Source organism: Micromys minutus, assembly GCF_963924665.1.
Source record: "Micromys minutus genome assembly, chromosome: 25".
In the NCBI taxonomy this organism is placed as follows: Eukaryota; Metazoa; Chordata; class Mammalia; order Rodentia; family Muridae; genus Micromys; species Micromys minutus.
This window is the reverse complement of record NC_137960.1, coordinates 5,613,516-5,627,831: the sequence shown is the minus strand read 5'-3', so window position 1 is coordinate 5,627,831 and position 14,316 is coordinate 5,613,516. Positions and strand designations below refer to the sequence as shown.

Below are 14,316 nucleotides of genomic sequence, written 5' to 3'. Positions count from 1 at the left end.
ACAATGTGAATACTGTATCTTTCTGTCTGGTGTCCAAGTATTTGGGAGCCAGAGGCAGGTGGATCTTTGTGAATTGAGCCTGTGCTACATAGTGAGTTCAAGGCCCTGAGACCTTGTCTCAAAACAAGAAATGACTAGTAGAAAGGGAGTGACTCTCTGTGATGGGAAGGGGTGGGAACAAACAAGACATGGGGGCTTCTGGGAAATGAACATGGATGATCAATTTTACTACCAATCAAGCCATCACACATTCTGTGGTGTGATAGGTTACACACACATACAACAAAAACTATCTGAGGCTGTCAAGAGGACTCAGACACTTGCTAACAAGTCTGAAGAACTGAGTTCAATCCCAGGACCCACATGATGGAAGGAGATGGCCAACTTATCCTCTGATAGCTACACATGTATCATGATGTGTATACACACACACACACACACACACACACACACACACACACACACACATGTATACACAATAAATAATGATAATAAAAAACTAGTTACAGATACAATCACTAGAATACATAAAATTTCCAAATTATCAGACCATATACAATGTAGGCACAGTCTAGTCCATATTGTAAATTCTTTAATATTTGTTTGTTTGTTTAGTTAGTTAATTATTTTTTTCAAGACAGGGTTTCTCTGTGTAGCTCCGGCTGTCCTCAAACTCCGGCCTCTGCCTCCTGAGTGCTGGGATTAAAGGCATGTGCTGCCACCACAGCTAAGGGGGAAAAAAAAAAAGAGGAGGAGGAGGAGGAGGGGGGGGGGGAGGGGGAGGAGGAGGAGGAGGAGGAAGAAGAAGAAGAAGAAGAAGAAGAAGAAGAAGAAGAAGAAGAAGAAGAAGAAGAAGAAGAAGAAGAAGAAGAAGAAGAAGAGAGACCAAATTATTCCAATAAATATAAATGACCTAAACTGAAAAAAAGGATCTCTACCAGTCAGGAGCTAGTTAAATAAATTACATGCATCCTAAAAAAAAAAAAAAAAAAAAAAAAAAAAAAAGAGAGAAACTGTTCTGTCCCATGGACATGAAATAAATGACAGCTAAACTGCATAAGGTATTGTATTCGTCTGTGTTCTCTAGAGCAACAGAACTTAGAGACTTAATCTACACATAAAGAAAGGGGTTTATTAGAATGGCTGACAGACTGTGGTCCAGCTAATCTACAATAGCTATCTTCCAGCTGTTCAGTCCCAGACTGGATGTTTCCGCTGGCCTTCAATATACACCAGAATCACCAGGAAGTAGGCTCTAACGCCAGTGAAGGAATGGACTTGCCAGAGAGAGCAAGAGCAAGCAGACAAAGAGAGCAAGCTCCCATGTCCTTTATACAGGCTGCCAGCAGAAGGCATGGCCCAGAGCATAGGTGGATCTTGCCACCTCAAAGATCCAGATTAGAAACAGGTCTTCCCTAATTCTCAACAGAGGGATCTCAAATGGCTGAGAAATGATTAAAGAAATGTTCAGTGTCCTTAGTCATCAGGGAAATGTAAATCAAAACAACTTTGAGATTCCACCTGTCATAAGGGCTGAGTAAGAGAACTGACAGTTCATCCTGACCAGGATCTGTAGGGAGTCCAAATATGCACAGCCACTATGGAAATAAATATGCTGGTTCCTCAGAAAACTGTGAATAGATTTACCTCAAGACCCAGCTGTACCACTCTTGAGCATATACCTAAAAGATGTCCCATCCTACCACAAGGACGTATGTTCAACTACGTTCATAGCAGCCTTATTCTTAATGACCAAAACCTGAAAATAACCCAGATGTCCTTCAACCGAAAAATGGATAAAGAGACTGTGGAATATTTATACAATGGATTATTGAGCAGCTGCTAGAAAAAAAAATGGCATCAAGAAATTTGCAGGTGAACAGATGAAACTAGAAAAAAATTCATCCTGAGCAAGACAACCCAGACCCAGAAAGACAAACATGATGTGTGCTCTCTCACAAGTGCATGTCAGCTGTTAAAGAGAATCACACTACAATCCGCAGACCCAGGGAGGCTAAGGAAAAAGGTCCACGGGGAGATACAGTCGGTTTTATGGTGGACTGGGGTGAGGATAGGAGGATTGGGTGGGGGAGGGAGAGATGGATGGTGAGGGCTCAGGGTGACGCCTGGACTAGAGGAGCACTTAGGGATGATGTGGAAACTTCCTGGAACCTACAAGGATGACCCTAGTAGGACTCGTAGTAGTGGATACGGATCCTAAACTGGTCCTTTTCAGTTACCTGGTGAGGCTCCCAGGGGTAGGACTGGGACCCCAACCCACACTGTCCTGCCAGCAAGATGTGCTAGGGCCGTGTTGCCCCAGAGCTTGTGAGAGTAGCCAACATGAGGCCCAAGCCACAAGAGGAGCCCATGCCCAACATTGCCTGGATGGCCAGGAACTAAGCTGGATGCCAAGAGACCCAGAGTAGACCCAAACATGACAGATCCCCCCCAAAAGGAGTCAATGAAATATTCTGTTACACTCATCGGTCAGTGTGTAGCCCACTCAGAGAGGCTTCTTCTAGCAGCTGAGGGAAAGATTGTGGGGGCAGAGGGATTAAGGACACCAAGAGAACGTGGCCCCCAGAGTCAACTAAGCAGGGCTTATGGGGGCTTACAGAGACTAGAGTGACAATTATGGAGCCTGCGTCAGCCTCTGCTAGGTCATCTGCATGTGCACTGTGGTTGTTAGCTTGGGATGTTTTCGGGACGCCTAACAGTGGGAGTGGGGGTGTCCCTGACACTTTGGCCTGCTCTTGGGTCCCTTTTTCTCCTACTGGGTTGCCTCATCCAGCCTTGATGTGAGGATGTGTGCCTGGTCTTATTGCATCTTGTTATGCTGTGTTCACTTAACAACACTGGGAAGCCTGCTCTTTCCTGAAGGGAAATGGAGGAGCAGTGGAGAGGGGAGGTGGGGGGTAGTGGGAAGAGTGGAGGGGGGGAGGCTACAGGCGGGATGTATTTATTATATGAGAGAATAATAATTTTTTTTTTAATGTGGGTCTTCCTACTTCAAAAGATTAAGAAAAAAATTAGCCAGGTGGTGGCGGCACTCACCTTTAATCCCAACGCTCAGGAGGCAGAGGCAGAGGCAGAGGCAGAGGCAGAGGCAGGTGGGTTGTTTGAATTTAAGGCCAGCCTGGTCTACAGAGTGAGTTCCAGAATAGCCAGTTACACAGAGAAATTCTATCTAGGGGGAAAAAAAAGGAAGGAAGGAAGGACGGATGGACAGTAAGGCTGTCGATCTCTCACAGGTGTACCCAGCCATTTGGTTTTAGTTGACCCAGATGTAGTCAAGTTGAAAACCAAGAATAGCATCGCAGATGCAGAACGTTAAACATAATGACTCCATATATTTTGTAAAAGTACTAAAACTGAAAGGTGTTCACATTTGTATCTTAAAATGGGGAGGGGAGAGGGGGGAAACCAGGAACAGAGCTTTGGTGGAGAGGCTAGAGAGAGGGACTGGGGGGAGGGGGGGAGGAGAGCACTTGCTCTCCCTGCAGATGAGTCGTCTGTGATTCAGCAGCATCTACAAGCAGCACCTTTATACTATACAAAGTACACAATCCTGAAAGGGCTGGGAGGCTTAGCACAGCGCCTGGTGGTAGGGAGCAGCCCATGGGGGGGAGTCCACACACACAAGAAAACACAGCACACACTGCCAAGAGACCCTGGCTTGCTTCCTCCTTCCCATGTTTATAGTTTAATCCTCACCTAATGTTTAGAAAACAGAATGGGTGTGTGTGTGTGTGTGTGTGTGTGTGTGTGTGTGTGTGTGTGTGTGTGTGTGTGTATACATACATGCAGTGCCCCCAGAGGCCAGAACAGGACATAAGATCCTCTGGGTCTGGAGTTAGAAATAGGCGTATGGGTACTGAGATTTGAACTCAGGACCTCTGGAAGAGCAGTCAGCACTCATAATCACTGAGCCGTCTCTCCAGCCCCCAAGCTCGCCCTCCATTTTTGGTTTTTTCTTAGAAACAAAAGGACAGAGGAAATCCTTAAGATGCAAAAAGACTCTAGGCCAGTCAATCATTTTTAGTGTTTAGAGAGGCACATGAGATCTTAGGTATCATTAGGACAGTTTCAAACAAAGCATTCACACTTCTTTCTTTCTGGAGTTGAAAGGGAATCTCCTCATGTGAGTCTGAGTTTTGAACATTCTGGACCTTTTCAGCTCTAAGAATGCCAACACCTTAACTGCTCTGGAAGATTACTGATTTGCTCCACCGACCACTACAGAATGCTAACCCCGAAAGGCTATGTGATGTCTTTCTAATGTTTCCTAGGCAGAGGAACAGTGACAGGAAAAACCCAAGGAGAAAGGACTTACACAAAAACAAAAATCAAAACAGCATGGAGACCCAGTGGCCACAGTTTGCATTTTAACATTTTCAGAACCCCCCAGGTTCAAGCATTGAAATCTCAGGTCTGGAGCCCTCTCTTAGATGCTACAAGGCAGAAAGACACCCCCCCCCCACCCCGCCAGTTAGGTTAGCTGATTGGATAAAAAAATGTAAGACCTTCAGATCCTCTCTGAGAAAAGCCATACCGAATCATATGGACCTAAGGGCCAGACAACTACCAAGGGAGAGAGAGGCCCTTCCGCTCCCAGGAGACTATTTTTCAAAGACGCTGGCTAATGTGCTGGCGCAGCCAGAGGCTCTGATAAATGATAGGCCTCGGCAGCAGAGGCATCGGAGCCTAAATCGAATTTGTTAGCGTGTTCTTGAACTAGACTATGATGTATCTGAACCAGGGACAGTTTGTATAATAAATCAGTTTGCTGAACTTCAATGAAGACAGGTGGGGAGTTATAAAAGGAAGAGGAACCAAGATTACCACAGGGGCCTGACGAAGACAGACTACAGAGCAGGACTTGACAGTTTGCCTATGAGGGCCTGGAGAGCCGCTCGGCGGCTAAGGGTGCTTGCTGGCTGTTCTTCTAGAAGGTGAGGGTTCAATTCCCAGCACCCATATTGTAGCTCGAAACTCCATTTTCAGAAAACCTGACAATCTTTTCTGTCCTGGACATACACACAAAATAATTCAAAAGAATCTTAAATAATTCACCTACAAGCCCATGCCAGCCAGGTCCCTTGAGAATCACATACTCGGTGCTGTGACACCTGGTCCCCACCCCACCTTAAAATAGGCATTTGCACTGTCAATGGCTGGGATCTGGGTGGCAGTACACATCTGCGATTCTAGAACTTAGGCTGAGGCTAGCCTTGGCTACGTAGAGTACACCAGGCTAGCCTAGACTACAGTATGAGATTCTACCTAATTGCTTGAAGTATAAAAGTATTTTCAGGCAAGGGAAAGACAGTAAACACCCAGCAGTGATGGGCCTGCTCTCTAACTGCCGTGTTTCCAGCCCCAGGAAACATAAATCATTAGGGAGACTCTCCCCTAGCAGCCAGCTATGCCCTGCAGGAGGTACCGGGACCCTTCTGTCCATTGCCAGTCTTCACTGGTTTCTCTATTATTTTTGTGCACTGTGTGTAGTGCAGACGCCATGGCACACGGCTGGAGGTCAGAGGACAACTTGCAGGAGTCTCTCCTCCCACCGTGGGTTCTAGGGATCAAACCCAGGTTGTCGGGTCTGTGGGAGCAAGTCTCCTATCTACTGAGCACCCTCACTAGCCCTAGTTAATATCCGTGTCTCCCTCTTCCTCCTTCTCTTCCTCCCCCTTCCTCATCCTCTGCTCCCCTCCTCCTACCTTTCTCCCCTCTTCCTCCTCCTCCTACTCTCCCCCTCCTCCCACCTTCTTTGTCTTGTGATGCAGGAGAGACCAAGGGCTTCAGCTCCCAGAGGCAAGCACCCCGACCCTGAGCCGCGCTGCAGGCCCAGCCCAGCAGGATCACTCCACACCTGGCTGTTTTCACTTAGCCACGTGCTTCCACCCAGCTCCACGTCTACTTTATCTGATCACAAACATGGCATATGCTTAGTGGAAGAACCGGAAAGCCAGCCGGCCGTTTGTTCCCTTCAGCAGGGGCAGCACCAATGCTGAGCAGATTTTTTCAGCTTCTAGAAAGCTGTGGTCTCTGTGGCTTCCTCGTGACAGTGACATGTCGGCACGAAGCACCCAAGTGGGTAAAAGTCAGAACTCCACAGGCCTGCTCTCTGCTTCGGCTGACTCCCCTCTGGAAGACCCGAAAGCTACAGACTAACATGCTGCTGCTGGGAGAACACACACCCTTTGAACAGACAGCATGCAGCCAAGGGGCTAGCCTCTGCCACGTTAGAGAAGACAAACCCACGGAAAGTGTTGTCAGAGGTTTCTTACCCAGTTGCCACACTGGGAAGGACCCAGCGGACATGGAAGCTGCGCAAACACCAGAACAGACCGCCCATTTTAAATGCCAAGAACGTCAGCAACTGGACTCCATTCACACTGGTGCTCGATGGAGTCTCCCTCGCTCTGGATCTTGGTGAATTTAAGGCCATCCTGGTCTACACAGTGAGTTCCAGGCCAGCCACAGCATATAATAAGACACTGTCTAAAAATAAATATTTTTCAGAAATGTCTTGAAACCAGGATCAGGAGAGATGGCTCAGTGGTTGAGAGCACTGGCTGCTCTTGCAGAGGTCCTTGGTTCAGTTCCCGGCTGTTCTCAGTCACCTGCAACTTCAGTTCCAAAGGATCTACAGCCCTCTGCTGCCTTCTGCTGGCCCTGACACACACGATGCACTTACATAAATGCAGACCGACAAAAATATGGTGGGGAGGGGATGATGGCTCCACAGTTACGACTATCCACCGCTCTTGAAAGCACCCAAAAGTTTGGTTCCTGGCACCCACATGACAGCTCGCAACCGTTCATAATTCTGGTTCCAGGGGCTTCCGGATCGCTTATATGCCCTCTGCCACCAACAGCAGCTTCAAAACACTTGAACACTTAAAAATATGCTGGCCTGGTGGCACACGCCTTTGATCCCAGCCCTTAGGAGGCAGAAACAGGTGGATCTCTCTTAGTTTGAGACTAGTCTATACAGAGAGTTCTAGGCAGGCTAAGGAAACTTAGTGAGACCCTATCTCAAAAAATCAAAAAAAAAACAAAAAAAAAAACAAAAAAAAAAAAAAAAACAACTGCAGGGCAGTGCTGATGCATGCTTTTAATCCCAGCACTTGGGAGGCAGAGGCAAAGCAATCTCTGTGAGTTCAAGGCCAGCCTTGGCCTATGTAGTTGAGTTCCCGGAAAGCCAAGGCTACATAGTGAGACGCCAAACAAACAAACAAACAAAATTTAAATTATGCTTTGGGTTTTTCTTTTAAAGATTTATTCCTTCATGTATTTGTATGTATATGAGTGTTCAGTCTCCACGTACACCTGAATGACAGAACAGGGCATCGGATCCCATTACAGATGGTTGTGAGCCACCTTGTGGCTGCTGGGACTTGAACTCAGGACCTCTGGAAGAGCAGAGTTAAGCCAACTCTCTGGCCCACTTTCTTTCTTTTTTTTTTTTTTTTTTTTAATCTTAGGCTATTCTAACAAAATTTCTGCTTCTACTTGCAGTCACTAACGCCGCTCCACCACGATCAAAGAAACGGAAAGTAACCAGCTACTACTTGGGCTTTTCTCACCTTTCAAACCGCAAAGAAGACAAAAGTAGCTTTTCTTTCTATGCCTCCGAGGACCTGGCCCAAGCTAGTCCATCGGCCAACTCACGAGAACACTTCTCCAGACTCAGAAGAGATCAGATGTAAAAGTTCTGTTCTGGGACCCAAACGCCTTCTATGGAAATTAACACCAGCTTTTCCCAACAGCCCTGAGCTCTGGGGCTCTGCCAAGAGTGTACAGAGGACAACACTTCCCTTGCCAGGCAAGGTATGGCCCATGGTTTATGGATCATGGCAACATTTTTATGCCTCAATAATAAAAGAGACAAATAACTAGTGGTGGGGAGTTGAGAAACATCCTTTTAAATGTTTGCTTGCTCTCATAACAAGAGGACAATTAATAATGACAATTTATAGAGCAAGTACAGTGTGCTAAATAAACACTGTCCTGGGTTTTTTACAAATAGGGCATCTCGGTTAGCCTTCGGGTAATTCTGAGGGAAGACTTTTTATTCCCCACATAGGAATCTGAAGTTCAAGGGCTGGAGAGATGGCTCAGCGGTTAAGAGCACTGACTGTTCTTCCAGAGGTCCTCAATGCTTTTGGGCCATCAAGACGGCTCAGCAGATAAAGGTGCTTGCCGATAAGCCTGATGACCTGAGTTCAATCCCTGAGATCCACAGGGTGGAAACACACACACACACACACACACACACACACACACACACACACACACTAAACAGATAATAGGTATAATTATTTAAAGTAGTACTTTTAAAAAGCTGACTTCCTATAGGCCAGCAGAAAGAATAAAGAAAACAAAAGGCCATTAATGCACCACATCTGGCGGTCCAAAGGCACAGAGAACATCCATGTCTCTGTGCCCTCACCCCTGCTTCCTGATGTAACTGTTTTCCCACTGTTATTATCTTAGCATATCAAAATGTGATGATCCCTCCATGGCAAACTCCCAGAGAAGAGCAGTCAGCGCAGCAGAAGGGCTCACTCAAGCAGGAAGGAAAAGAAAATCAGTGGCAGGAAGTGGAACTTATCTAAAAACACGGTGTCACTGTTCAATGTGTGAACACTGTAACCCCACAGCACTTCCATCCAAAGCTACCTTTGCCTCCTCTGGTATTATATTAATATGTGTTGCTAAAACCTGGTCCCTAAACTTTTCCCACGTGTCTGACGACAACTCAGAAAAGTTACACAGCCAATGCTGACTCTCGATTCTCTTTTATTTGAAGAAGGGGGTGGGGCAGAGGCTGTGTGCAACCCAGTGGAAGAGTGTCTTCAATTGTTTGAAGAGAGATGGAGAGGGGAGAAGAAGAAAGGGGCGAGGGAGGAAGAGGGGAAGAAAAGGAGGAGAGAGACAGAGAACAGAGGAAGGTAAGAGAGTGAGGTCACAGGTCAAAGGAGTGCACCTGAATAAAAAGACTTATGGGCAAATCACTAGGGAAAGAGAACGTGAGGGCCATGATCAGACACAAATTTCTGAGGCTGGCAGAAATCTTAAGTTCAGTAGTGAAACACACAGGGCTTTCACTTTTCAGGACACCACCCAAAACAAACTGAATCAGTAAGCCAAAGGCAGACTGAAAGACAATTGTTCAGAATGTCAACATACACCAAGAAGAGAAACACTAAGAAAGTAAGTTGCTTGGGAGGCCTGCTCTCCAACAGAACTGAGGAATAAAAGAATTTAATGCATCTACACTACAAGTACATCACTTCCCGGGTTTTTCACAAGTGATTAGAAAATGCCAGAAGTAACTTACTCTCCATCCTGTAGCCACCCTGTAATAATTTCTAACAAGAAAGGGCCAACTCAAGCCAAAGTATGGTGTCAGGCTTGTGAATATCCCCTTCACTTTCCTTGTTTACCCCCCTGCAGGCCTGCCCCAGGCTCTCCCGTCAGAACCCCTGGGGAGTACAAAAGGAAGATGGGAAGATGATTGCCTGAGAACCAAGGCCATGGGGGACACCCATCCTCAAGCAAGCAGCCACCATGCAGTTGGAGACCCCTGAGGAGTTCTGTACAAAGTCAGAAGCGTTCTGCAGGTGGCCCTCCAAGGCCAGACTGACAATGGCAACTCGCCCAACTTCACTGCCCCTCACACCGGGTCCCCAGACACCTCCCAGCTGAGGTTCCCCACCCCCAGACCCCAGTCTGCACCCCACACCCAAGCTTGCCAAGCTCCTCTGACTGACAGCTGCTCCAGCCTGGGCTATCCCAACACCTGCCCTTCGGCCTCGGGGGTGCCCCAAGACGGCGAGATTCAGGGACCAAGATCTGGAAGGCTTTGGGTCCAATCCCCACTCCCCTCAGCGTCCTGGGCTCACCTCCCCGGCAGCTTGGCGCTCCTCTTCCAGAACTGCTTGCTGTTCTCGGAGGCCATCGCTCCGGCCCGGGGGAAGGCCTGGTCGGTGGGTCACGGGGGCGCCCCGCGACAGGCCCCCGGGACCCCGCAATCTGAGGGCCAGCCCAGGCCGCTTCTCCGCCGCCGGTCACCCGCTCCCAGCTCCTGGGGGCGCCATCTTGGATGTGGGCACTCCCCCCGCCCAGCGCCGTTGCCATTGGTGGGTTGAGCAGGCCGGTGGGCGGATGGACCAATGAGGATCCGGGATCCTGAGGGCCGCTGAAGCCCCGCGGCAACGTCAGGGGCAGGGCACACAGGTGGGCCGGGAGGCGGGGCTTAGATGAGCAGGAAGGCGGGGCTGAAAGTTCCTACTCCCTGGAGGCGGAGAACCAGGTAAAAAAAAAAAAAAAAAGTCCTGCTGGGAAGAAGGATATGGGACTGTTGCCTTTGATGGACTGAGGTTCTGGGGTTTTCCTGGAAGAGAGGGGTAACATTTAGATACATTAGTCTTTAAAGTAAGGCCTCATGTAGTAATGAAGACCAATTTTGAACGTCCCGTACCTTGGTGGCACCCAGGGTGGTTACACCCCCCCCCCCCCCCCCCCCCCCCCCCCCGCCGCCTTGTTTCCTTATGATCCCAGTTTCTTAGAAGATAGTTCCGGCCATTCCCCAGTGCGGGTAACTGTTGTATGGGTAGCAGTTGATTTATCAGAATCTCCCTTTCTTCCGCTAACTGAACTTCGTGATGTAATCCCTCCTTCGCGTCTTACTCTTTTCTGGTAAGGAAGATCCAGGTACTGAGAAATCATGCTTAGGAAATACTATTTTATCCTTCAAAGTACCGTTTTCTCCACGGATGTTGGACATCTCCATGGCAACAATCAGGAAAATGAAGGATGTACCCCAATATCGACTCCTTTATTTATTAACCGGTTCTAAATCTTCCATGATAGATTCATTTTTCAATCTAATTTTGACTCAAAATGAGATCTGATTTTGGCATGCCGTCCCCTTTGGGTGTCATGTTAGTAGCTACCACTCTCTTTGAGTGTGTCCGGGGACACTTTGGGAGAAGGTGGAGGGTACTTCCTCTTCCTACTACAAGAAGTTTTTGTTCAAAGGAACTGTGGATGTGTGCGGGTTGCCCCTCGATCCATCTCTATTCTAACACTCTGTTTTCTAAATATTGAAAAGAATATATTACGCACGTACACGTGTGTATGTGTGTGTGTGTGTGTGTGTGTGTGTGTGTGTGTGTGTGTGTGTAGGTCAGAGGACAAATTGCAGGTTTCAGTTTTCTCTTCTCACCATTTAGGTCCAGCAAATCAAACAAAGGTCCTCAGGCTTGGCAGCAAGCCCCTTTACCCACTGAACCATCTTGCTGGCCCAACATATTAGTGAATTCTCAAGGCTTTTCCCACCTAAAGAAAGACATGTCCTCCAGTGGTACTTTTCTACACATATTAGTCCCAGTTTTCAAGCTGCCTTTGCTTGCTAATTTTAAAAGAATCGGACTGTGGAACTGGAGAGGTGGCCCAGGTGTTAAAAGCATGTGCTACAGAGGACCTGGGTTAAGTTCCCAAGTACCCACAACAGGTGGTTCACAATGCCTTGTAATTCCAGGTCCAAGGGATCAGACACCCTCTTTTGGCTTCTGTGGATATTGCATATATGTGGTTAACACACACACACACACACACACACACACACACACACCACACACCACACACAAATAAATCAACAAACAAACATGACAGAGCTGTATGAAAAAGGCCGTTATCTGCTGAACCATTGTTCCTTTATAGACTTGTATCTTATCCTTTTTGTCCCCTTTAAAAATTTATTATACACACTGTCGCTGTCTTCAGACACACCAGAAGAGGGCATCAGATCCCATGACAGATGGCTGAGAGCCACTGGGAATTGAACTCAGGTCCTCTGGAAGAGCAGTCAGTGCTCTTAACCACTGAGCCACCTCTCCAGCCCCCGATTCCCTCTTCTGACTTCTATGGGTATCAGACACACAGGAATCCAGACACACAGGACTCCTGTCTCCCACAAGGGGCTGATTCTCACCAAGTTGACGTTTTTGATCAGCCATCAGTCACACCCCCTGATTTTGTCATTATGATTTTGAGGGTGTCATGTACCCTAGGCAGGCCTTTAGCTGCTGACCCTTCTGCCTCCCCCTGCTAAGTGCCAGGACCACAGGCTATCTCTTTGGCTCCTGGCTCAGATACTGGACTTGACATTTCACTGCCTGGGAAGGAGAGGGTAAACTGTGTATGCTGATCAGAGAATCCCCTCATAAAACCCACCGATGAAATGTTAGATGACGCTGGTTCGAGAGGGCCGCCTTTCACATTGCTCCGCTCAGAGCACCCCTCCACCCCACCCCCTCACCCCCGTCTCCCCACCTTGGAGACTCTCAGTCACCTGTGGTATTTTAAATAATATGTGATGATGGGGGCAAAAATATTAACCCCTTCCCTCCCACCTCCACCACAGCCACCCTGATCTGGACCAGTTCTACCCCTTTTATTTTATTTGGAGGTGGAGTTTCCACTATGTAGTGCTGGCCAGCCCTGGATGCACTATATAGTCCAGGCTAGCCTCAGACTCCCAGAGATCTACCTGATGCTGTTTCCCAAACGCTGGGATAAAAGATGTGCCCAGCAATCCCCGGCCAATGGTTTCTACTGAAGATTGGCCCCTGGGCCTTGCGTGGACCAGGCAAGCGCTCTCTCCCAGCACCTGACTGTGCCCTGTGTTGACTTTTATTCTGCCTTTTGGCATCTTAGGCCCTTAGGATTCTGTTCTTCCCACATCACATCCCTCTGCTCAAAACCTCGCAAGGGTTCCCTGCACACTTGGTACTCTAGCTTCCGAGCCAGACATGATTGCACACACCTATACAGGAGATGGAGGTAAGAGAACCAGAAGTTCAAGACCAGTCTGGGATTTGTGTATGGGTGTGTGTGCGTGTGCATGTGTGAATTATGAGTATTGGATATGTGTGATTGTATGTGTGGTATGTGTGTGTGATTGTGTGTGGCGTATGTATGATTGTATGTGTTACGTGTGTTGTGTGTATTGTGTATGCAAGATTGTATGAATGTGCTGTGACTGTGTATGTGTAATTGTGTGTGGTGTGTGTATGTTGCTTGTGTGATTGTGTGTGTGTGTGATTGTGTAGTATGTGATTGTGTGTGTATGATATATATGTGTGATTGTGTGTGTAATCTGTGTGTGATTGTGTTTGTGGTGTGTGTATATGGTATGTGTGTAATGTATGGTGTGTTGTATGCATGTGTGGTATGTGTGACTGTGTATGTGTGATTGTGTGAATTTGTGCTATGTGTGATTGTGTGTGTGATTTTATGTTGTGTGATTGTGAATGTAGTTTGTGATTGTATGTGTGACTGTATGTTGTGTGTAATTGTGAGTGTAGTTTGTGATTGTGTGTGTTGTATGCATGTATGGTGTATGTGTTGTATATATATGTGATGCATATGTGTGTGAGTGTGTGTGTGTTTCTCTTCTCCCACCGTGTAGGTCCTGGGAATCTAACTCAGTTCCTCATTCCTGGAGACAGGTTTCTTTAGCCCATTGAACCAGCTCACCAGGCCCAGATCCATGCCTTAGACGCTCGGTGAGTTTTGGTTCCTCTCACTCATCCCTCCAGCCACATTTGACCCTGCCTACCTCTACTCTTCCAAGCACAATCAGTCTTCTGCTGACTCTTGAACACTCTAAGCATGTCTGACAAATCTTGATTGTAACTACTTCCTCTGCTTGGAATCCCCCCCCATCCCCAGATTCCACAATAACATATTCCCTCGTGCCTTTCGGCATCCCCAAGCTCCCTCACCTCCGTTGGTCCTCCCTAACCATTGCTCATCTTAGGCGGCGGCTCCACCACGAGATCTTCTCCCCGTGCTCTTCCACATGCTTGTCTGTGACCCATCTCCACCCCTGGGAATGTGAACATCGCTAAGCAGGGTCACTGTAATGTCGCCTGCTGTGTGTGACATCTCAGAGCTGGGCACGGCTTGGGGGCTCACACAATACTCACTGGGTGCCTTTGGATTCATGTTGTGTTGTACATTTGAAAAAGGATTTTATGTGTATGCGTGAGTACATATATATATGTGTGTGTGTATGTGTGTGCAATTTCATGTGTGTGTATGAGTGCCGCCACATATGTGTGCACCGCATGCAGGCCTGGTGCCCGTGGAGGCCAGAGGTGTCAGAGTTAGACACAGGTAGTCATGAGCCTCTGACATGAATGCTGGGAACTGAACTGTTGATTGGGAATGGTTATGTCCTTACCCACAGAAGGACGTATCTCCCACCCTAAAGATGTAGAAGCTTGCATG

The 14,316-nt window shown here is 47.6% G+C and overlaps 1 protein-coding gene across 1 annotated transcript in view; it reads right to left on the bottom strand.

The window, feature by feature from the left end:
* TBC1D22B (TBC1 domain family member 22B) overlaps nucleotides 1-10,099 on the bottom strand; it is a 44,801-nt gene extending 34,702 nt beyond the window's left edge. Inside the window, exon 1 of the mRNA XM_080937611.1 lies at nucleotides 9,921-10,099. Coding sequence (XP_080793737.1) covers nucleotides 9,921-9,976 — 56 coding nt within the window. The 5' untranslated portion in view covers nucleotides 9,977-10,099. The remainder of the gene's footprint in view (nucleotides 1-9,920) is intronic.
* Between the last annotated feature and the right edge of the window lie 4,217 nt (nucleotides 10,100-14,316).